Raw genomic sequence first — 25,484 nt, 5'->3', positions numbered from 1 at the left:
CTAAAAGAGCAAAAGTTGCATGCATCCCATGTACAATATGTGAATATAAATTCAACATTGGAAAAATAAAATAAAAAATCTGAAGAGCAAAATAAAAAGTCGGACTTAAGCAAATATCTGAAAGTACACATGCAGGTCACACAAGAGGAGTAAGGAATAAGAGACAAGGTATCACATGCTGTCAGGTGGTGACAACAGAGTGCAACTCTTAAGACAAAAAAAAAACCTCAATGACAAAAATTTCAAACTTGATTCATAAACTTCAAATATTATCACTGTTTCCTGAACCCACGTTTTCTGTCTTCATACCCAGACCAATTATGCAAGATTAATGAGTTTTCCCTGCTAGGCAAGGGAAGAGTGACATGCTTTGGACATAAGCTTTATCTAGATAAAGACTTGTGGTCTCCAAAATAAGTCAAAGAAAACCTAATTTTGAAAATTCAAGAGAGGGGCAAACAGCTAGAGAAGAGCTCCCACAAAGAACCTTTAAAGGATATAACCATTTGATTCTAACAGTGGATTATACTTCTCAGAATTGAAAGTCTCTTACTTTTCATTTGCAGCGTTCGTCTCGAATACCTCTTGCTAGGCCTTCTTTCAAAGGATGCTGATCTCCTGGCTTTGTTTGTCTTGGTGGTTTGATATTCTGTTTTCCCACTAACAATGCCATATAAGAGTACAAAAGAATAAAATAACTTACTTGTAATGACAGAATACAGACAATGCTCATTAAAACACCACATTTTTATTTTAAATTCATAGCTTAACCTGATCTCTGTTCTACTAAAAAAATTCCAAACTTAACACCTCAGAAGGTCCTTCACAAAAAGAGTTTTACAAACATCCTAAACTTCACATTGCTTTGCCAATAAATATTGCTTTTGATTTTTGCCCTTAGAGCGACCTTGTTGGCCTCCACATCGCCGCACAGATAAACGAACCCCAGTCCTCACCCAGTCAGGCCTGGATGCGAGCGTGTGGCTCGTGGATCTGGGGCGTGACACAACCGAAAGCATCCTGCAGACCACTCTGGGACCACAAGCCATTTGGAAGTCTGCTGCGTGCACCAGTAGAGCCTAATATGCAATGGGCATTACCTTAGGGTTCTGAACACTACCATCACTCAGTCAGGAACCTGGGAGTCAAAAGACTTGCAACGTCCCCAGCTGTGCAAGCCAGTCTTCTGTGGTTCATTTAAAAATAGGGCAAACTTTCAAGATCAAGCAATCTATAAAACACAGTGTTCTACATATGCTATGTAAGGAACACAGATGCTGAGAAACCTTTAGGTTCCTACTGCACAGACCAGCATCCCCTCAGGATAAATCAGAAAATGCAGTGGGAAGATCCCTATGATTTAATAAAACCAATAACGCGACCCACTCAGCTTGGAAGTTTCGCTGCTTTAGATGTCCTAGGTGAATAAATACCAAGTTCCCTAATGTTTTCATGCATAATCCAAGAAAAGCAAGAAATGACAGATGATATGTGCTAAACAACAGATGACACTGACCTGTATCGGAAGCGGGATCCTAACCGAATGAAGCCTGATCGACTTGAGCTTTTTTGGACAGGACCTCGGAGCCGGAAGAAGGCATGATGTTCCACTGCACATTTCCACAAGTGTTTGCAGGCTTTAGGATGGTCCAGTCTAAAGACGAAAGTGTGCTCCTGCTCCTTTCCCTTAAAGAACATAAACCACACTGAATTTACAGGAGGCTTGAATAAGTCAAAGCTAAAAATCAATACAAGCCAAATAAAATCTGTTTTTCATGAGTAACTGAAAAGTACGTTTAAAAAAGATTTTAGGCAGAAGAGTTAATCATTTCAGAAGCTTTAATGAACTGCTCCATTGGCTGAAGCTGGAAAGGGTTGGAGCCCATACATTTAACAAGTCAAACCTCTGAATAAGTACAAATTAAAGACATTATTATAATAAGAAGGTACTTCTCAATAAGGCTAACATGGTCTCACTTCCAAACGTGATCTCCTCAAACTACCAATGCTTGCATTTTGATTATCTCAGATCTGAGCAATTTCTGCCCATGGGAACAATTCTGGCACCTGCTTAAGGAATTCATTCCACTAAATGTGCTACGTGGCCCTTTAAGACTTTCTTGCACAATGCACACTGTTTTCAAATTATCATGTCTACACTAGTTTCACAAAGTACTCCCTTTTTAAAAACAAGGCAATGAAAAGAAGTAATTGAGCCAATTAATTTCATACAGAAGTTTCTTTATTCCCCTCCACCCCTCAAGTCACAATCAAAAATCTTGCAAAGCATCCATGTTAATTCTCGAAACTTAAATATAAAGAAAGGGGTCAGGAGCATGTAGACTAGTACCGTGTAATCAAGAACTGAGATGTAACTAAACAGATAGTTATCTACCTGTTCATCATCTTCAACAACAACTAGAGTGAGTTTGTTCTTCTTAAAGTCGAGTCTTGTTATTTTTGGCCTGCAAGATGAACAGAAAAAGCAGATTATCATCTTCAACAACAACTAGAGTGAGTTTGTTCTTCTTAAAGTCGAGTCTTGTTATTTTTGGCCTGCAAGATGAACAGAAAAAGCAGGTTATATTTACCTCTTAGTGAGTTACTGAGAGCTACGTTCAACATGCTGGTCCAAGCCAGTCTACCAAATATTTTTTTCTGGTTTTGTGGGTGCTTTGAGTTCATGCACTAGGGCTTGATTATACCATGGATACCAACATATCACTTCAAAATTTAACACTTAATTAGAAACCTTAATGATAAGATGCCAGCAACTTCTAAATAGATAATTCTACATAACTTAATAATTACTTGACCTGAAATCAACCTCCACCCAAATATTGCTTGGTTACACATACAGAGTCTATTAACATATCAAGAGATATGTTAGAAAAAGAAAGAATGTTTTTGGACATCGTGAAAACATTCACAGGCTACAGAATGCTTCTGCAGGTACCTAGTATTTATAGTGCTCTCATATCCCAAACAAATACTTTTTTTTGCTAATGCAAAAGAAACAAAAGAGTAAAAATATAGAATATATTATAACATACAGAGAACCTACCAGAAAAACAAACCAATCTTCGTGTCTCCTTCAAAGACAAGAACTCCTGTAGGTGTTAGTCCCAGGCTGTAATCATTGCCATCTCTTGCCTAATTGACAGAATATAAAGACCATCTTCATTCTGGTGTTTTGATACTTTTTCCAAATTACTCCAGTGATTAATGTAGCTTATTTGCCCAGTGTTACAATAAAACACAAATCTGCTTATTTTATACAACAAAACTCAAATTTTGATGATCTTATACAATGGATTTTTGTAGTTTCAACCCTTCAATAAGGCTGAATAAAGTGCAAAATTCAAGTTTCTTGCTTTGTGTAATAAGGACTTCATTGTGCAGTTCTCTCCACTTATTTCTCCACAGGAGATCTATTTTTACGTGTAATTCTGCAGCAGGCAGCTGACTGGACCCCAGCCAATTTTCATTTAATTACTATGATTTTCACATAGCTTTTAGTCTAGGTACAAACTATAGTACGCACTGCCACACCAATCACATACTAACACAGAGCAGATACACTTGGACTTAAGTCATACCTTCTAGAAACATATACTATAGTGTGGAATGTTGATGCAAAGCCAGATCAGTTGTTACACAGTTTAGATGAGTACAACATTCCTCCCCTCTGCCCCCAAAGCACAACCAGTGCTGAAACACAGAACAAAGCTAACATTATAATTTCCAAAGGTCACCATGCTGTGGTTAAACATACCTTGACTATGTGCATGTCTACACCATACATTTCCAGCCATTTAGCTTTGTTTAAGTAGTTCGTTTCAGCCTGTGCTGGTGTTTGGCCCCTGAAATAAATTTTTTGCTGTTAGGTAGATGTGAAAAAGTGCAGGAAGGAAAAGCTGGTACATGAAGAAAGAGGAAAAGAAATCCCAGAAAGTTTGTGAAAAACCTCAACACTGCTGACATTTCTTCACTTTCATGAACACCAAACGTCAGTTCTGAAGATCTAATCTGAAATGGCTGCTGGAAAAATTAGTGCATTTCAGGATTGTGACCCTCATCATTTCACTCAGACCCTTGAAAAGCTTCACTTTTCACATTATATCCTCTTACAAAATACAGCAGAACCATATGAGAATTATGTTTTTGAATAAGATGACAGAAAAAGCATCAGCAGCATCTTCTTAATATAGTCTCTTCACAGAAAAATCAGCGCAAATAGCTGGTTAGCATGCACTGGATTATTTAATACCTGCATTCCTTCCACTTCTCAAAAATGGCTAGCTCCATCTCTTCAGTCTGAGTGGGAACAAACCTGAACTCAGACACCAGTTCAGGGACGTGTTCAGCAGGATCATAGTCTCCAAGTTCAGCTATAAAAGAACAGCATTGTCAAGCCATGTTCCGAATAAACACACTGGATGTTAACAGGCACTTTTGCATATTATTCTAGTTAGTCTGAAGTACTAAGTTTCTTTTTGCTTTCCTCCTAACATTTGAAATGCCACCTCTTTTGACGGGGCAATCATGGACATCGAACTGTGTTCTCTGCACAAAAGTTTCGCATTCATTTTTACAAAGTTCTATTGTTATATTTCTTAAAAAGCTTCCTTTAGATGGAAGTTACCAACACCCTTGAAACTCACCTTTTTTCTTTCTTGCAGAAAGTTTTCAAAACTTTTACCACTGAAGTCTCTACTAAGACGACAGGTGACTACAGATACAGTAGAATTTTGCCTTAAATTATGAAAACAACATCTCTTGAAGTTCATAAGAAGTAAAACCAGTTCTGACACTTTTCATTTGTCCGTTCTAAACATCAATTTCTGGTTTTATGACTATAAATCCCCCTGTCCTCCTAGAATTACTCTGTGTCAGGGCACAATCACGCAAGTATTATTTGCCACTCTCCTTTTCTTCTAAGAATATAATAAATGCCCTATAGGGTCTGTCAAGTGGCTCACCTAGCTTTATGTTCAACAGGGGCAGTAAGAGATGTTTTTCGGAGAGCATACTGGAATGTACTGGTCAACGGGTGTGCCACATCGAAAGCACAACCTCCTTTTGCCACAGCTGCTAACAACTCCAGCTTTTAAAGACTGATGCGTGCCTAATATCCTGAAACTTACAGTTAGAAACTTTATAAAAATGACCTGATATTCAGCATCACTAAACATTTGGTTCTCCCACTGATTTCGAACAGACTTCTAACGTTCAGCTCGTATACAAAACAAATTAGGAATAGTTCTATAACTTGGAACACTGGGTCTCTGACAGATGCCAATAATTGTTCTGTCTGAAAAAAAAAACCGACAGATGTTTGTGCAGGAAAAAAAAAACAGTGACATCTTTGGGAAGAACTGTAAAAGTGACATAAATACACACAGTATTCCATAGGAACAAAACCTACTACTATCTAAAGATCTGCTGCTTGGATTTCTAAACACTGCAAGCATAATAATGCTCTTTCCATCCCCTCCTTTTTCTTTTCTTTTTGTTTTTTTTTATTTTATTTTTAAGATGCTGACTGAGGAAGTCTGTAATTCTGTAATAATTTACTCCCACTAAAAACGCCTGCCTGTGTTGAAAGGAATGCTGTCAAAGCCAGCTTAGGTTCCAGCTGATTTAAATAAAAGTACACAGCTGTCAGACAGCAAGATTAAAGCCCTGCTATGGGCCTCATTGTGGAGAGAGGAAAGAAAAGACCAGCACAGTAATAGATATATGCTTTAATTAGATCACTTTGTTTTTCAAAAAACTTATCCACTGAACCTGTATCTTGAGGCTCTAACAATGCTAATATTTTTAACTATGACATGTTTTCTAACTGTTTTCCTTCCACACAAAAAAAGCAGGTTAAAAAGGCAGGTATCTTTACAGTTTAATCCCAACTCTCTATAGGTACAAGTGATCAGGGCCATTAGTAGTTTCTGTCTGAAGGATAAGATGTGCTTTGAAAAATAAGAGAACATATGAATTCCAGCGACTTGGTCCTGTTACCTAACTATTGCAAAGTAAGTATAACAGCGCATCGATTTACAAGATGTATGTTGTATAGAGAATTTATGCAGCATAAACACATGGCACATCTCCAAATCCCCTCTCCTTAAAAGGGGACTGTACAAACAGTTTTACAGCAGAGGTTCTGGGATTTTTTTTGTATCAACTCAAAAACTGAGTTCAGTAAGGCTATATAGCCATATCCTTCTATAAGGACCCAAAAGCCCACTCTAGCAGACGTTTCCAAAACTAGAAGCTCCCACCCCTCCTTCTGCAAGTTTCCCTGCTTGAAACCACAGCAAACCTCACATTCATTAATATCACCCCTTCATCCAAACCCACAAAAGACACCGTCAACGAAGATCAGTGAAGTACAAGCTATACAAGCAACTGAAGGTAAGACCACAGCTCTTTGAGAAGCCACGGATGCTGGAGTCTCAGCTGGAATCAAAATTTAAAGACAACTCATCAATAAGTCTCAGGTGACTCAAGCATAGCACTGTATGGCTGAGGAAAAAAAAAATATATATTGTGCCACCTCTTTTGGCTGAAGAAGGGTCTGAAATACCAACAGGTGGACTTCAACTATAAATGCTCAAGTAGAAGCATATGACATTGGGCACTAAAATGTTTCTGCAAGTAAACTGAAGCCAAAAGCTAGTGGCTTTGCTATACAGAACTTTTCAATCGAGTGCAGAAGCAAAATAATTTTGCACCTGATCTGTAAAACAAAGAATACACAAGGCAGAAACTACATGATTGGAAAAAAAAAAAAAGCTAGCTTTGTTACTACATCAAAACAATTTGGGAAGACTGTGGACCTCATATCCTGTGTGAAAGTGGGCAGATTTGCAACTAGCACCTGAGAAAACAAATTCAGAGCAAAGCTGTTTATGTTCAGAATGTCCTTATACTGTTTCCTGAGGAACTGAGTAATTTTCTATATATGGTCTCAGGAAAATTACAATCAGAGTGCACTGTTTCACACTGGATCACTAATGTCCAGCAAGAACCTATTTTCTGGATATAACAAGGACAGGTTAAAAAGAGGTAATAAGAGTCTATACAAAGATATTCATCCTCCCACTCTCAGATCTACTTACCTTGCATGTTGTAAGCTGCCAACTGGACGGCTGTGTCAAAGGGACATTCCAATCTGACATAAGAGAAATGCATTGTTAAAATCTTCTCTGCCACTATTTAGCATACAACTCGTATATTAAACAGTGAGAAACTGCAAATGCTTGGGATAAGAAAGTTAAAAAGGATTAGCAGATTCTCAGCAAATTAGCAACAGATAAGAGCTACATTATTTAAGCATTCCTCTGCTGCTATCATGCATAGAAAATTTCATATATTTTGCAGAAAAAGCCAAATTAGCAAAATTAATTATTCAAATATAGGTATAATACATCCTATGCTAAAGACACTGTAATTGTTTAAATGGCTGTTTATTTGGAGTACTTACTTTCCACTAAGAATATCCAGTTTCAGCTGCAGAACAAATAAATACCTGGAGGATTAAATAAGAAATAAATGTTAGTGATTAACAGTTCTGGTGTGTCACTCAGCCAAGAGAAGGAAGTTAAGAGTCTGATAAAGACAGATGTTTTCTACTCTGTACATAGGTTTTCAAGGCTTGAAGAAACTGCACTGTGATCTTTCAAGGTTTTATCAGTTGGGTTTGTGTGCTTTGCACACATTTCAAATAAAATAAACCCAAAACTGGAAGCTGTCACAAGCTGAACTACAGTGTTGCATGAAAAAAGAAACAAGATACATAAGTCGGTCTCATTTATTTCTCTTCTGATACCACCCGGGCAATGAAGAACTTGCATCATCCACATTTTCTTCATTATTCATTGGCATATCAATCTCAAGAGAATGAACATTTTAAACTCTCTCAAAGTATTATGTTGGTGCAAAAATAATTGCCACTTTTGTAATTGTAAACCGTGATGCTTATTTTGGATTAAACTTCTATTTAACTGTGTTCATATAGTATCGATTTTGAAGTGCAAAACTCACTTTGCTTATTTATGCTAATGGTTTTATTTTCATTGATTATTCTTTTGCTTACCATGCAGTCAAAATAAAGATAGAAAAAAAATGAAATTTGAGTGATTTTGATGTGTAAGTTCAAATTGGGATTTAAAACAGTGGAAACTGCTTGCAACATCAACCAAGCATTTGGTCAGGGGACAGTCAACAAATATACACCTTGATATTGGTTCCAAAAATTTTGTAACAGAACTGAGAGCCTTAAAGATGAGGAGGGTCACAGATGTCCTTGTGCAATAGACAATAACCAACTGAGAGCCAGTATTGAAGCAGAGCCAAGCAAAACATCTTGAAAGGCTGAAGAAGAACTAAATATTGATCATTCAACAGTTGTTCGACATTTGCAGCAAAGCAGAAAATCAAAACGGCTGGACAAATGGGTACCGAAGTCATCATTATGAAGTCCACTCTGCACTTCTTTTGCTTAACAAAACCAACCCATTTCTTGATCGCATTGCGACATGTGACAAAAAACAGATTCTATACAACAAGTGACAACGTTCTGTGCAGTGGCTGGACTGAGGTGAAGCACCATAATGCTTCCCCAAACTGAAGCTGCATCAGAAGAAGGTTATGGTCATTGGTCAGTGGTCAGCAAGTAGAATCATACGCTGCAACTTCTTGAATCCTGGCAAAACCACCACATCAGATAAGTATTGCCAGCAAACATAAAAAATGCACCAAGAACTGCAACATTTATGTCCTGCACCGCTCAATCATAAAGGACCAATTCTTCTCCATGATAAAGCCTGACTGCATGTCTCACAAATGACTCTGCAATACAAAAATCTACTTCACTCGGCTTACTTGCCACATCTCTCTCCTAATGATTACAACATTTCCAGGCATCTCAACAACTTCCTGCCAAAGGTTTTCCTCAATCGAGCAGCAGCTCAAAATGCCTTTGAAGAATTCATCACTTCCAAGACTCCAGAATTCTAGGCTACCTTAATAAACAGACTTGTTTCTTGTTGGCTAAAATGTCTAGACACTAATAATTCTTATTCTGATAAATAAGCTTTATTCTAAGTTGAGATATACTGCTTAAAAGCGATGGTTAAAAATGGAAATTGTTTTTGCACCAACATAGTAAATGTTCCTCATAAGGATTGCTTAGTTAAAATCTAACACAGAAAGCAAAGTGCAAAGTGACTAAATAATAAACAATAGGCTCCAGACTTTTCAACTAGTTTACTCTTCAGAGCCAGCTTCCCTTCACTGCCTTGCTTATTCAGTACTCTTCTTGCTTAGGAAGTGGGCAAATACTGAATACAAAGTTCCTGTCCCTTTGGTGTGCAACACCAATCTTTCCAATCCAATACCCACAAAGAGTAGTCCTCTTGCTTCATCATGATACACAACTTCCCTTCAACAAGAGTAGTTTTATCAACTAAAACGCTGGCATCCATGATGGTATCCAGTTTGAATTCTACCACAAACAAACAGTAGCCCTACACACAAAGCCAAAGATGATGCTTCTGTTTCAACGTGAGCCTATCCTTCCTTGTACTCACATACATAGACACAAAAGGGACGCGAGCATCTTTCCTACAGGTCCCTTGGAAATCCACACCACTTTACCAAACCATTTATTATTCCAAAACCTTTTGAACCCTGGCCCCTACATTGGGAATTAATTTGTTTGGGACTGACCCCAGACAACAAAAGAATGGGCACAAGCCTTCAGTGTATAGTGGGTGTGACCAGTCCATGCTTATCAGCCACATAACACTCGCAAACAATTCAAGCATACTTCCCATGCTTAGGCTGTTACATGACCTGTGACTGGTGGCACCTGAGGGGAAGCTGGCAGAAAACACTAGCAAGCTGTGCCAGTGAGAAGCTGAAAAGTGGCTCCAGCTTTGCACAGCAGGACACCCAGAAAAGGTGGAACCCCGGGAAAGCCCCTGCCAGCAACACCTATAACCCACAGCAAAGCTTCCCGTCCCACTGCTTCCTTAAGGCAGAAAATTGTCACAAGACAGAAGAAAGACTAGCTGCTCTCCTGCTCTAGGGGATTAGGTAAGCAGACAGACAGGGTTTAAAAGCCCTCAGGGTTCAGGTCTGCCCTCCTAAAACCTGTATAGCAAGGTCTGAGTGGCAGAACTTAAGGATGAATGAAAATATTTCAAGGTGGTAGACAGAGATTTGAATACAGTCTGAATTCTGTCTATGGTTACTCTTTTGATAGACCGTTAAATGTTTATTCAGGAGCCTGAATGGGGAGGTAAAATATTCTTCCAGATTGGCAAGAAAGCATTAAAGAAGACCAGTTATAGCATTATGTTACCACATTTAAATATGAAGCTGCAGAAGGTACATATGGCTGTAGGGGGTAATGCTACTATAATCTTCCTGGTAGCACTCCTAGGGATTTGGCTAAAGTGCAGATTGAAGAGCCAAACAGACATGAACCTTAACAACAAAGAAATTGCACACTCTTAAAAACGGCTGAGGGTATGAAGTATCTACAGCTACCAAGAAAACATAACTACTTTATTTTCTGTGCAAAATAGATCATGGGCAGTGGTGGCAGGGCAAAGAAACACTGCCTTCCGTAACAGATTACACATCTGACAGATGGTAGGTTGAGTCCTCTTTCAAAACACCCCAAGTATATCTCAGCCCAACATGAAATGCAGCATTATCAACATATCTGCGAAACACTCTGATCAAGAGAAATTGCTGCTCACCCGATGCTACAATCTTACACATATAGTACTGCCAACTCACATCTCAACATGGTAGTAAAATAGTATTTTCCCTTTCCATAAGTTCTGCAAAGATCACAGAAGTAATGAAACTGCAACTGAATTTATCTTTGCTGAAGAGAAACTCTAACTTGCAGTTCAATGCTTTTCTGCCTAAAGAAATAGGATGACTGCATACAATTGAAACTAAACTCAGCTTAAGAAGAATAAAGAAAGAATTAAGCTGTTCAGTAAAATCTTCTGTCCATTGTGTACAAGCTACTCAGATCAGCTGCTAGAATTACCTAATAAAATAATAGTGCATTGAGTAATATAATAAATACATAGATCCTTTTATACTAGAGCTCATTTATTTCTGGACACCTACATTAGAAATATTTACAATACGCCAAGTAAGCAAGCAGCTCTAAGGAATTCTCCAAAACATCATACAATTGTTTAAATAAACTCCACAAAAGCCCCACCTTCTTGGCCTTATTTGGGTACCTCTCACACAAAATCTCTCTTACCTTGTTAGCTCTTCACGTAAATTGTTGGGCTCTGACGAATAAAACTTTACACGAAAATGGAGACAATACGGCGGACCAACTGCAAAGTAGAATTCATTCAAGACAGCGATAACAGTTACTGGATGAGACATTTTATTACACAGAAGCACATCACAACACTTGACTGCAACTGGCTCTGTCCCACCACAGGGTCTTAGGGCAGGAATTCCTTTGTGACAGGGAAACGTATGAAAAATATTGGAGCTTAAACAGACACACAAAATGGATTGACTTGTAAAATATAAAACCAACAGTCATATCACATTAAGTTGATTTGTCCTGCCAAAAGCACATGAAACTGGGTTAATTCCTATATTTAAGGACTCTATCCATCACCAAGAAAGCTGTGTGTCTTGGCTTCACAGTTGACCAAACCCCACACGCTCGCTGGTCTCTGTAATGATTCTCCAGGGCTCTAGGAAATACCCATTGCTGGCAACTCTGGCCCCTTTATTCCGCAGAAGTTAAGACATATTTCAGTGGGATTTAACAGACCCTTCTGAAGAAGAATCATCTTTTCTGGTAACCTAAGAGTTAATTCAGGAAAAGGATGGATTAACAGTTCTTTAAAAATTTGCAGCGCTCTGCTGATTCTTGCATTTGACAGGAGGAATTTTCTCTGTCTCAGTGCTTCCAAAACCTCTGTTGCATTAACACAGCACCACAAATCCCTGAAGACTTCCCACAGCGCAGAGCAAGGAAGTTGCTAAACAAAAATCAGCCAGTGTCACAGCTTATCCTAGCACTGAGCACTGAAACAACCAGGCCACGCTAAACCTTCGTGCAGTGGGTAAAGACTTGGTGGACTGAACACAGATTTGGGCATTCAGGACTGCCCCAAGGAATGGTGGCTCCAAGACAAGTTTTCCTACAGTCAGGATAACAGTCTAGAACACTAAAATATCTCCAGATGCCTCAGCTCCATTTAAACTATAATTAATGATCCTATAACATGTTTAATTAAGGACATGAGACTAAAGTAGTATGAGCTACATGGGGAAGAGGTCACTAAATTAGCAGCACCATGCTCAGTTTTCGTTATCAGCCCCTGTCGCCCCTCACAGGACACCGCCCCCCACTACCCATTTCAACCCTCTGTGCATCTTGTATGTTCAATATGAGATCCCAAGAGAAAACTGAAAGGACACTTACTTTTAACTTGCTTTTTTATGCTTTTTGTGTTGTCCAACCAATGCTGAAAAATAAATTATTGTCATTGAAATATCATTTAAAAAAAACCCACAGAAAAAAACAAAGAAGGAAAAGAAACCCTTGTTCATTAGTGAAGACTATCTTGGAATAACAAGTAATTTGTTAAAACAATCTAATCCAAATATTTCACAATTCACAGCTCTTGGTGCTCATCAAAAATCCTTTCACTCCAAGTCTGTAATTCAAAATGTCAGTTTTGAACAACAGAAGCATCCTGTAATACCTTACTTAAAGCTAATCTTCAAGAAAGCATTAAAAAAATGTACCGACAAACCACTTTAATTACTGAAATTTTCATCCTGTCCAAACAAACACTTAATTCACACATTAGTAGGTCAGCCAGTGACAATGTGCCAGAGAGGCATAAATCATAGCTGGAGACTCTGGCACTCAGTTGTGTGATGTTTACTTGGAGTGGATGAGGAGACAGAAAATAAATACTGTTGGCCTTCGGGCATTTTCTTTAGATGACACCAGCATTCTAACAGCAAAGTTATCTATGTCCGAACTCAAGGGTCAGCTCTACCTAATTCTCCAAAATCTATTCACAGGTGACATTTTAACAACTGTCACATGAGAGGCCAGAAGTTACCTGCCTCATCTACTAATGGTAATTATAAGCTATATACCAGACAAAATAATGGCTTCACTTATACTGTGTACAACAGCATGTGAAAACAATCTATAGATGGCAAGTTGAGAGAAACATATACACAGGCACAACACCATGTTCCCTAAAATAATCACATATACTCCCATTGCTCAAACGTTTATACCAGAAATTAAAGATAAAGCTGGAAAGCTGACGTACAGCTAGCGGTAGAGACCTACTTCAAAGTGCTGCACACAGTGAACAGCTCCCTCCTCCAAAGAATTAACTCACTTAAATAGTAAACACAGCACCCCATTCACCATAATTGCACTGACTCAATACCCAGAGCACCCGTCTTGCATGATTCAGAATGCCCAGGTAACACCAGCTCATTTGATCAATCCCAAATGTCACCTTGCAACTAATACAGGTGAATTATACACTTGGCAACACTCCTTTTGTTAAACTATGTGCCATGAAGTTCTCAGCGGGCCCCATGGAGGACAGAAAAACAACAGGAGCATGAGAAAGAACCGGTCTTTTCAGGTTGCAATGCCAAGAGCAAACACATTCCTGTCTTCAGAGAAGCCCTGCCTTCTGCACAGAGGATGTAAGGTCAGCCTGTTATACAGCCAGGATATGCAGCGATTGATACATTAGCTGCAGATCAGAACTGTGCGCACAGCTGAAAATGCTCTCATTACCTATTAAAATAAATTAGCTACAGAAAGCTATCTGAAATCTATCTCATATATTTTTAAAATAAAGCAGGTAGCTTAAGGAAGAACGAAGGAAATCATTATTTCAATTTTACTTACACCACCAGCAAAACTGAGTTGAGCAATTTCTTTAAGAAAATGATACAATCGCTCTTCCTATTGTACAAACTCACCTGCCAGAAGAGACAATTTACTTGCTCCTCTCTCCACCACAGAAATATACAAACTACCTACTTGGAAGGTTGCAGGTGATTTAGATAGAAGGGTGGCAGAGAGCCATTTCTAGACTCCCTGACTGTCTGTGCACGCCTGCTTCATCTCCCTCCTGTTTTCTCTCATCTCCTCCACATTCCATGGGAAGGCAACTGAGAGGCCCACGACAGGCACTGATAGCATTTTACTCGGCTCTCACCACTGCTGCCTACAGGAGCTCCATCTGAGTGGCAAGGGCGTGTGAAGAAGAAACGAACCAGAACTACTTTTAAATGGAGGGGAAAGATGAAAAGAAAAATCAACAACAACAACAAAAAAAAACCCCAAACCAACATATGCATGGACACACACAGGCGTCAGGAAACTTAAGATTTATTCCAAGTGATTAAAATGGAATTCAAGTGGACCTGGCAAGAAGTTCACATTTCAATGAGAGTTTGCTCAGCACAGTCTGCTGCTGAAATCTAGAGATAAAGTTTGCTAAACAAAAAGCAATACGAACAACAGTCTGAACAGAGACTGCTAAACCAGTATGCTCCTTCAGAATTTTTTTAAAAAAAACAAACCACAAAAAAATCCGGCAACATTTCAAGAAGGTAAGGTAAACAAGTTTTTTTCACTAAGACGGAGAGGCTAAAACTGTTCCTGCACTTTATAGAATTAATGGGTGCATGCTTAGTGCAATACTACAGAAAGCATTTTCAGCATTAAGCACTACTTTAGATAAAATTGCCAAAGTAACAAACTGATGTGTTGCACGGTTCCATTAGGAAAAGCAAGTATTTGATGCTTGAAATAAATAGAATAAAAAATTTGCCATGTGTTAAGTGTTCTATGCCTACTTGGTAGAAATATCTCCAGCATTGCCAGAGGGAAAGCCAAACAGCCCAGCAGGTAAACAGCAATCTTCATCTTTTGTGTCAGTGGACAGCCTGAATGTTACTCAAATTAACAACAGCCTGCTCCTTTAGCTGCCAATTACAGTGGACATTCTTGCAACTAACTCCCATCTCCTGTCCCTTACTTGGAGAGGGCAGATCTACCCAAAACCATAAGACTAGCAATGAACACAGAAATTATATGAAAATGACAATTCTTCCAGTTCACAAACTGTTTCAGGAACTTCCTTAAAAATCTACTGTTTGAATCCTAAAATCCAAAATGTCACAAAGTTTGTATTATCTGGGATTCCTCTACTCCCTAGTACATCACAAACTCAAACTCCTAACTACTAATCACCACAGTAGCTCAAAGAAAGACAAAGCTACTGTTCAGTTGTTCAAAATTGATTTACTGAAAACTCATTTGTAGCTAAAACAAGTGGGGAATTCCTCAATTTTTTATCTTAGGTATATGCTGCTAGTTTGCCAGTTTTTATATCAGGTGCAGCTGGCTAGTAAGGCAATATACTTAGATTTAGATTCAGTAGTGGAAAGATTATCTCCTTCAGAGTCCGCAGACAATTCTGCTGACATTAAGGACTGGATTCTAAAGCTGTTTATTCAACAGGTCTCCTGAATAATCTTTGACAAGTCACTTATTAGTTTCTGTCTTTGTTTCCAGCTGCAGATTGGGTTTCTGCTAGAATGTACCAGCTCCTCTGCGAGACTACGGCTGCCATCACAGCAGTTCTTCATTCTTAAAGGAATTATCTCTGGCTTTTCTGTTCAGCTCTTCTGGCAAGATGCAGACTTTTCTGCTTCTTTATACAGAGTCTATATCATTAAAGTCCAGTTTAAACAGATTGTTATCTCTGCTCTGCCTCTTTTCAGTCACACATAGTTAAGAAAAGGAAACAAACTAAGTTCAAGAAGGCTTGTTCCTGGTAGATTGTGCAGTATAAAATACTCAATCAGGGGCCATCTGGACTGGAAATAACAATTTGCTGGACAAAAGCAAGCTACGAGCCATTGCTGAGGCAGAAAAGATTAACTGTTATTTCTCCATTTCATTATGTTATTTGTTAACAGAACAGTAAGAGAAAAAAGTTTACCATGCAGATAGTTCCACCAGTTACAACCCACTGTTAACTCTTACAGAATTCTGGAAGCACGTGGCAATACATCAGAAGCCACATGGCAGAAATTGAGTTAGGATACCTAAAATGTACAGATTATTTTTTTTCCTGAAGCAAAAAATAAATGCAATAGAGTCATCCAATATCAATACTCAACATCCTAGACTGCACATGATTAATGCAGCAAACATGATTTTCATAAATATAAAATGGTATGCAACACTGTTTTCTTATTTCTATTGGTAGGAGGCATGCGTGGTTCTGAATGACATCCCACAGTTAGCGTAACAGTCTTTTCCTCCTCAGTGTTAAATGTGTCTGTTCTGGAAGGGGTTTAAGATCACTTCCACTACTGCAGACTGCGACCCAGCAGCAGCTAATCCCACTAGCCGTGAAATTTGCTTCAGGTGGTGAACACAAATTATTTTCTCTAAAGAGAATGTTCTCTACAATTACAAGCTAAGCATAAAACTCAGTCACAATAAGTTTGAAAAGAAGACATCAGTTTGTAAATGTGCTTTGAGTTGGGTGTAAAAAATCGCCAGCTTCTTTCAAAGATTCAAGCTTGGGGAGATTTTTGCCATTATACAAAGCTGTAACAATTAAGATGTCATCTTCAAATTGTTCTGGACATAGACCCCCACAGAAGTAAAGGAATACACATCATTGCCCCCAGTTTGTATGTTTATCTCAAACAATTCAGGTTTAGCTCCACAGCAACTGTCAGTGTTTTCACTCTGCCATTCTAATCATTAAATAATTCTGAAGAGGACTTGAAACACAGAAATGTTCAGGTCATACAACTAACAAATAAGTTGGACATACACAGTGAGAAAATTCAGATCTCATTGTACCTGTGGGTGTTGAGATAACTGACTACAGGTTTAAGTTCCAGGGAGGCAGGACAGAGACAAAAATCTACTCCTCGTCTAATGTCTCACTTAACTTGCAGCCATCTGTGTGGGCAGGTCCAAGCACACGATCATAATTATGTATATGAAACCATACAGCACACAAGCGAAAAAAAACATAGCTGCATCTGACAAACATTGCCCTGTCTTGTTTTCAAAAAAGGCACATTTTTACACACACAAAAACTTCACAAACACACACAGGCTTGCAAGAACCCTCTCCTCAAATTCTTCGGTATATGCAAACATACCCAGATCCTCACAAAAATTTGTAGTGGCAAGTCTGAGTCACAACTAATTTGAGCAAGTTAAAGGGATACCCCTCTTGCCAAGATTATTTCCCAAGCAGACATTAACAAGATGACTTTTGCAGATGAGAAATTTTACGGCATTGGCAAAGGAAAACTTTCTCCACTCTGTAGAATTACAGAGCCAAGCATACACCCTAGTTTGTCTAGTTTCTTCCTCTCAGCATCAACAGCACCAAGAGCTTCTACATGATGTGCCAGGTTCTGCGATCCCACTGGACCAGCCTGCCCAATGGCAACAGAAGACAGAACAGGAACAAGAAAAAGACAAGAAAGGGAGAGAGAACAGCATTGTAGTATGTTAGAGTGCTCAAGGTGGAATTAAACTTGGGGTTACTTAAACTAACACACCACAGAGCTTCTGCACAAAACTTAACTCAGAAAAGGCATCTTTTTTTATAGAATTTTTGACAATAGTAAGACTTAACATTTAGATTGTTGCAGGGGAGGGAGAAGGAGGAAGAACAGAAAACAAAAAGAGCACTAGTACTCACCGCCACCTGGGCAGAATCCATGAACCTTAATCCAAAGTAGTCACTTTCTATCAGGTCCAGATGATACATGATCTGCTCAAACAGGAGCTGGCCTTTGGCTTTTTTCTGAAAATATAAAAGGATTTAGTATTTAACTTAGCAGGTAGATTTAAGGTGGCATTCACCTTCTTCTAGGCATACTTTACATTGCAGTTCTAAAAGTAAGAGAATCCCCAAATTAAGCTTCTGAAAACAATGTGGTAACTATTTCTCTCTCCCATACTTTTGACAGTTGTTTCTCTGAAAGGCAAATGTACACCCCACAAAAAACCACACATAATATCCTTACAAGACTTGCATCATCTTCTTTGAAAAATGCCACCATTGATTTGCACAAGACAGTGTTAAAATGTCATTTTACTATTGTCCCTTTTAGGCTTTTCTTACTCTAAGTTCAATAGAACTGGAAATACAGCAACTACAATTGCAATGACTAATGCACTGGAACATTTTCAGGGTGAAGTTAAGCAACTTGCTTAAGAATTTACCACTATTTGATATCCTGGCATTTCACCAGTTTTTGAAGCAGGTAGCAAACATATTACATTAGGATATGGCATTCCATTAGCAAGTGCTTTTAACAAGCAAGAGGAAATAGTCTGAGGCAAGCAACTTCAACAAATAGTACTTAGGCAACATACTTAACAAAATTGGTTTGTAACACTCAACTGTGGGTACAAAAAGCCACTGCCTACACATACAGAATTTACGAAGAAACTTAGCTTGAGCCCTAAGTAAACATCATTTTTACAGTGACTAACTAAAAAATTAAACAGTTGGTTTTAAAGACAAGGCATGTAAATAGCACTGGGCAGTTTCTAAGCTACATACATATTTCATTTTATGAACTCCTTTATAGTGATACACAAAGAATATCTTAACAATAATAACCAAGATGACCAAATGTAATAAAAATACAATAATAACTTAGTAGGTCAGAACACAACTCACAGTATTGAAGAGAAATATTTTTAAATGCAAAGAAATGCAGAAAGGGTTTACACTTGCTCTACAAGCAATTTAAGGATTTTTCTACTTCCATAATGCTATCACCTTGCAATCTTTTGTCTTAGTTGTTATACGTTCAGAGCATGGGCTAACTTTCTAAGCATATTTTATAGTAGGCTACTAATTAGCAGATTTAGTTCACCCCTCAAAATCTCAGGTCAGCCAGAATTCTCATTCTCAGAAATAATCTAGTTTATTCATAGAGCCACATGCACGTAAGAAAAGCAGCATGCAGAATTTTTGCCACATTCCTGAACACTGATCCTAAAATATTTTCTAATCAACTTTGCAATCATAATCACTGGTTCACCCTATGCTTTAGTTAAGTCCAATGGGACACTCCACAGTCCAAAGTAAAATCTCAGGCAAGACTATAAAGCTGCCTAAGCAAGTTCTGCCACAGTTATTTACGTCCAAGTACTGGGGGAGGCAGGGGAATGGAAGGCAAGAAGACCAGCAGGCAAGTTCACATGCACACAGCATCTACAAAACATAATGAAAACGCTGAGACGTAGACCTTAAACTCATTCAGAGCAAGCTGTTTCTGTTGATTTCAAGAAAAAATATTTCTCAGGCAATAGCAGATTTACTAAACACCAGCAAGACTCTCATAAAAGAAAGCTTAAAGCAAATCACCTACATATAAACCCACACATTTCTTCCAGTGTTTGATCCTGTAGCCTCTTTCTTGAAAGAGCAAGGCATTGTACTGTTGATCGTTTCTCTCATCACAGGGTATCTTCTGCTTAAACAACAAGATATACTAATACAAGTTAAACCAATTCAGCATTTACAACAGCAAAACAAGAAAAACATTTCATTTCACATGAAGCTTTCTGTGCCTAGAAAAAGAACTAGAGGCAAATCTCCCCTTACTGGGAAGAACAGTTTAGATTCTTTCAGTTCCTCAGTAAGTAATCTCTTAAAACTGTAATTAACCAGTTACCTCAGTCAGACTCCCTCCCAGGACAGGCAATGGAACACTTCAACTCGAGCCTGGAATTACTACTACATGTACTATCTCAGACCACCAGCAACCAAAATACTATTGGTCAAAATACCGCAGTGTCAAATTAATTTTAGAACATATTCACCTTCTCAGTAATCTCAGCAAAGAACTCAATGATTAAAGGGACCCAGAATGCCTAATGCAGGAAAAAGTCCCTGAAGAACAGCACTGGAGCAGCTGTGGAAAGGTTTGCAGAGCAGCTGGTTGTTTTCTGACTTAAATTACCAGGGCTGTCAACAGTAAATTAATTATGTAGTACTTTGCATAGGACTTAAACCATCAGTTGCTGTATTTGGTGAGAGTCAACAACATTAAAGCACGCGTGAAACTTTTAAGTTCAAATACTTAAAGCCTTACTTAAGTCCTTCCTTTTTGTATTAAAACAAACACCTGCCAAAAATCGCATCACAGGTCAGGTTTTATGATTCAAAATTAATCTCTCTGTATTAAAAAAAACTGTGATCTCAAGTGTTTTCAAAAGACAGAACAAAGAGAGAGTTTGCCCTAACTCTTAAGCAGCAACATTCAATTTAAATGATGTTACTATCCCACTAGCCCCCTATGCTTTTTTTCCCCTTTCTCTCACTCTGGTTAGTGAGGGTTTTTTTGGTTTTGTTTTCTTTTTTTTGTTTTGTTTTGTTTTTTGTTGCAGCAGAGCTCAGGATACTCTCAAAAGACAAATATTTTCAAGCTGCTTCATGGTTACTGATAAATTAGGAATGATTCCACTCACAAGCAATCCAGCCAGTGGCTGGTCCTCCCTTCAGGGCACAAATTAAACTCCTCATGGGTTTGTAATTCCACGAAACCTGACTGCCTGATTTATACAGCCTGCTGTACCCTGTAGGAAGCACCAGCAAGCATCTCACAGCAGAAGAATCAACAACTGAACCGGGAAACATAAATAAAACATATCACTTATGTAGGGCAGGGCATCTTGGGGTTTTACCACAGTTTGGAATGAGACAAAAGCGTCTTTTGATTGCTTTGGTATGACTCATGGCCCCCTCTGCCCCTGAATAGAGGGATGCTCCCAACTACACCTAATAACATCTCATGCTGCCCTTAGTAACTGCAGTAGGCTGAGCAGGTGTTACAAAGGCTGGACTTAACCCTGGCAGCTCAGCAGCAAGGCTGAACTTGCATTCACCTCAACAAGACTCATTTGTCCCTCCACCATGGAGGATGAGGTAATACAGAAACATTCACCTGGGCTCAGGCACAGAATCATAGAATAGTTTGGGTTGGAAGGAACCTTAAAGATCATCTAGTTCCAACCCCCCTGCCATGGGCAGGGACACCTCCCACCAGACCAGGCTGCCCAAGGTCCATCCAACCTGGCCTTGAACACCCCCAGGGATGGATCAACCACAGCTTCCCTGGGCAACCTGTGCCAGTGCCTCACCACCCTCATTGTGAAGAATTTCCTCCTTATGTCTAGTCTAAATCTGCCCCTCTCCAGTTTATACCCATTATCCGTAGTCCTATCACTACAAGCTTTTGTAAACAGTCCCTCCCCAGCTTTTTTTGTAGTCCTTTCAGCTCCTGGAAGGTTGCTCTAAAGTCTCCTCCAAGCCTTCTCCAGGCTGAACACCCCCAACTCTCTCAGCCTGTCCTCATAATGAGAGAGGCAGCCTTTAATAACCTCTTCTTGTATTCTCAGAGGTAAAAGTTATTTGCAGGACACGCACTCAAGAGCATAAGCCAGCAACTCAGTGCTCTGAAACCTGCCTGTCTGATGTAAAAGCCATTTCAGTAGTAGCAGCAGGCAGGACAGCCCAGCACTGGTGAAGCGACACCAGCTTTCCATAGCTGGTGATGTGACCACTGTGCTGGGCAGGAATCAGCTGAATGGCTCACTTTGTAAGGTTTTTATCAGGTTTTTAACCACAGTGAAGTACTTGAAACTTCAAAAACTTGAAAAAAAAATAAAACCAAACCCAAAATGTCCACCTAATGAATTTGCTAACTAAAATGCTTATCGGAAAAGTATTTTTCTCTTTCATATCTTTTCTTTGTGAAGAAAATAAGGTCCTTATTTAAGATGAACTCTGGAAAGAGAGATGAATAGGCTTTCTCTTCATAGGATTTATTATCCCTTGTGTCTTTAGAGTTGTATGTATCAGATGATTTTCTCAATGGTGATGTTAATAACGGTTATTAACAATAATTAACAGCAGCTATTGCCTTCAGTAGCTTCTGCAAGGCAAACCCCTCCTCCTATTTTCTGTCCGCTCAGTAAGGGGGTTACCGTTCCTGTTCACGCCGTGTTCCTCAGAAAGACCTCAGTTGCCCCTGGAGAAACAGGGGAGCCCTATTCAGGATCTACCAGTTTCTGGGTTGTCAGCTCTGCGTGTTTGCAGGCCATGGCAGCATAGGAGCAGCAGAACCTATTTGGTTATGTGACATTAACCCTCCTTCACTGAAACAACACATTAAAAAAAAAAGCTGTGAGAAAGCTCCAACTGTGAGCTTAAAGGAAAAACATTTCATCTCAATATCACAAAAACAGTATCTAGAGTTAACACCATTAAGGTTTGCTGGAGAACTGGAGGGTTAAAACCCCTTATCTTTACAAAGCAGTGTTAAAACTAAACATTATTTGTATCACCCTCATCTTCTTAAAGCCTTAAGTATTGACCTACAAATGGAGTTGCTCCTCTCCTTAAACTCCAAGCATCAATCTTTCAAGGAAATTTTCCAAACTTCCCAGCCAATTTTATCCTTCATCTAGAGATGCTTACTGGCAGCAAAACACCCATTCTGCTTCTTTCTCTCGTTTATCCTCAGCCTTTGATAACGTGCACCCTACATTCTTGTACTGAGTAAAAAGCCCTGCAGGCAGGAAGGGTTCAGAACATAGTTTCTACCTTAAGAGACAGAGTATTGATTCTTCTGTTGACTGAATGGCTCTCAAATATAGGAAGATACACACTGAGGATTAAACTATTTGTTCAGTTTTTCTCTGGAGAAAGAAACAGGCATCTCCCAAAAATCTTTATAATGAATTGATTTCAATATCCATTATTACATTATTAGAATAATACACAGGATTTTAACATACTGTGCTTGGGCTTATTGACTCCATACATAAAAAGATAAAGATTCAAAACATTCACATCTGTCAGTTTCTTTTGTCAAAAGTCTCTTTATTTTTCCTCTCACAGGAATTTTAATTTATCTAGTTACACATTGGATTTAATCAATTTCTGAATCTATTTGCTAACATTCTTTCTGATATCGAATACATCCAAACTGCCTGTCCAGCATTAAGGTTTAGGGATTAAATGCCTCCCCCAGTATATTCTCAAACATTTCTGTTTTATTTGGTGTTCCACCTGCAGGTTTCTCAGAAGCAATTTGGTTGAGAGCATGAGAGTCTCGGCGTTTGACCTGTTTACAGCAGCAGTTTAGTGGGAAAGCAAGAGCTTCAGACAAAAGTCAGGAATGCTAAACCTTCGGGCAACTAAGCCAGCCTGCAGCACCATCCCAGAAACACTCAGCAGCGCACTGCAGGCCAAACAAATTACTCTCACAGCTTCGCTTCCAGCTGTCCCCATCCTCCCTTTCCAGCCCCGCCAGGGCACCATGCATTGCAGCAAGCCCAAAATGCTCACCTGCCCCTAGCTCAGAATGCCTGGACTCCTGGCACGACTCCACACAGGCAGCCTGCGATTCTGCTGCTGCTCGGAAGCCTCAAAAAGACTCAGTGTGCACTACGTATGCCCTGCATTCAACCTCAATATGCATTTAAACTGGCACCCCAGGATCGGCTCCCTTACACCACACAGACAGCACCTCCGCTCTGTAACACTCGGCTCAGGGTTCACTCTCCCAGTTTCAGCTTTCTAAAAGTCTTTCAGTAGTTTAAGCAAATAGTCAAAAGCATTTCAATAGTTTAAGACAAAGATCACACAGGGAAAAAAGTTTTAATCCAAACATTTAGAGCCTTTCCACACAGATGCACAAATATTTAGTTAATCATTACTTTTGTCTAGTGAGCTTGTGAAAATTTAAAGCCAGCCTCGAAGACTAAGATCACTCATTTTATTCAAAGGCTGATTCTCCAACATTTTTACCATTACTAGACTTTCTTTTTGATCAGCATCTGTGCCACTGACAGCGTTCTGCACTTCATGCTTATATATTATTCACTACGTAGACTCAGCAAACAGCCACAAATGTTCTACAAGGTTTTTAAAAAGAAGAACGGATAACTGAGTGAAAACAACTATCACAATACATCTCTGATCTTGTAGTTGGATCAACACATATCATCTCCCTCCACACAAAAAGCCATCTGAACTCGTTAACATTTTGCTGGTACTGGTTTTGGCATTCCAGATAGATTTCTTTATTTTATTTAAAATAATCACTATAAATACACTCCTTTTTATCTTATTTTGTAAGCATTACTCCAAAACTGTAAAGAGCTTAACTAATTCCTGCTGTTCCACAGAGCTCTAGGACTGACTTATATAAGACCTTGTTTTAATGACATCCCACTATTACAAGGACAAAACCACATCACTTTGCAATCTCCATATTAAATTTCATGCATGCATAAGCAAGGAATATTCTAAGATGAAAAACTACTCAGAGAGCATCTATTCTTAAAATTTGTATTTCTCATGTTGCATACCACTAGGAAGCTTTTGCCTAAAACTCAGGTTGCATGCATAGAAGCTGGAATACAATTAACATTCTATTATCCATGAGAATACGATGTGGGTTAGGCAGGGTCAGGGTTTTTTTTACTGAAACACCCCAGCTTCTGCAAAGCAAAGTGATGCTTCTGTAAGACCCCATATTTACTATCTGTTGCTACCATAGCGCTGACCTTGTTCCTCCCCAGAAAGCTATCCATGGATTTTAAAGAAGGTGCATTTTCCAAGTATCCCTACAATTTAATTTACATTATTTATCTTACCCTTCTCCACGTTATCTAGGATACCTTTTTCCTCTCCCAGTTATTACTATGAACAGCGTAGAGACAATTATCTCTACAATAAATACCCGATTTTTAGATCTTTTGATTCTGGAGCCCTCCAGTACTCAAAACAGCCCTTCACTTGAAATTCTTCAAACATGTCTGTTCACAAGTATTTCATAAGCTGTTGGTGATTCCAGCTAAAAACAGCTTTCAAGCAAAAACACTGCTATGATGCCCTCCCTGTCCCCACAAAGCATGAGCACCAGAACAGCCAGTATTCCAGATGTTGAGGGGTTTCCTTGAGAGTGCAGATTGGTGTGACTGAGCTGATGGGCATCTTCAGGTACTAAACCAGGGCTGTTCATGGCTTTCGAGCTTCTAGGAATTCCAGAGGCGCAGTGTGGTAAGATGAAGTTTAGTTTTGTGTTGGAACAGGATTAAAAGCAAGATAAGGGATGTCAGCAAAACCGAGTTCTTGTTCTCTCCCTGCTCATACAACTAAGCAAACACTCCACCCATAGAACTTAAACAATTGGAAGAAAAAGCCCAACTCAATTTCTCCAAAGCTGAATTCGAGGTAATTTAACAATAAAACAGTATGTACGATGAACAATATCAACAGCAGCACAGTAACAGACACCACATATTTTATAAAAACTGTTCATATATAAAAAAGAATAAGCTTCTCAGC

At 39.0% G+C, this 25,484-nt stretch overlaps 1 protein-coding gene across 3 annotated transcripts in view; it reads right to left on the bottom strand.

Annotated features, from left to right (window-relative positions):
• EPB41L5 (erythrocyte membrane protein band 4.1 like 5) overlaps window positions 1-25,484 on the bottom strand; it is a 60,298-nt gene that overhangs the window by 30,272 nt on the left and 4,542 nt on the right. For all 3 annotated transcript variants that reach the window (XM_069861404.1, XM_069861406.1, XM_069861407.1), the window contains exons 3-13: window positions 17,805-17,909; window positions 12,491-12,533; window positions 11,300-11,378; window positions 7,487-7,531; window positions 7,122-7,174; window positions 4,271-4,391; window positions 3,776-3,863; window positions 3,065-3,153; window positions 2,396-2,465; window positions 1,517-1,686; window positions 554-660 (exon numbers count right to left, since the gene is read on the bottom strand). In XM_069861404.1, the coding sequence (XP_069717505.1) occupies window positions 554-660; window positions 1,517-1,686; window positions 2,396-2,465; window positions 3,065-3,153; window positions 3,776-3,863; window positions 4,271-4,391; window positions 7,122-7,174; window positions 7,487-7,531; window positions 11,300-11,378; window positions 12,491-12,533; window positions 17,805-17,909 (970 nt within the window). The remainder of the gene's footprint in view (window positions 1-553; window positions 661-1,516; window positions 1,687-2,395; window positions 2,466-3,064; window positions 3,154-3,775; window positions 3,864-4,270; window positions 4,392-7,121; window positions 7,175-7,486; window positions 7,532-11,299; window positions 11,379-12,490; window positions 12,534-17,804; window positions 17,910-25,484) is intronic.

The sequence above is a fragment of the Phaenicophaeus curvirostris genome, chromosome 7 (assembly GCF_032191515.1).
Source record: "Phaenicophaeus curvirostris isolate KB17595 chromosome 7, BPBGC_Pcur_1.0, whole genome shotgun sequence".
In the NCBI taxonomy this organism is placed as follows: Eukaryota; Metazoa; Chordata; class Aves; order Cuculiformes; family Cuculidae; genus Phaenicophaeus; species Phaenicophaeus curvirostris.
Note: the sequence above shows the minus strand (reverse complement) of the source record. Positions and strands in the feature narration are given on the sequence as shown.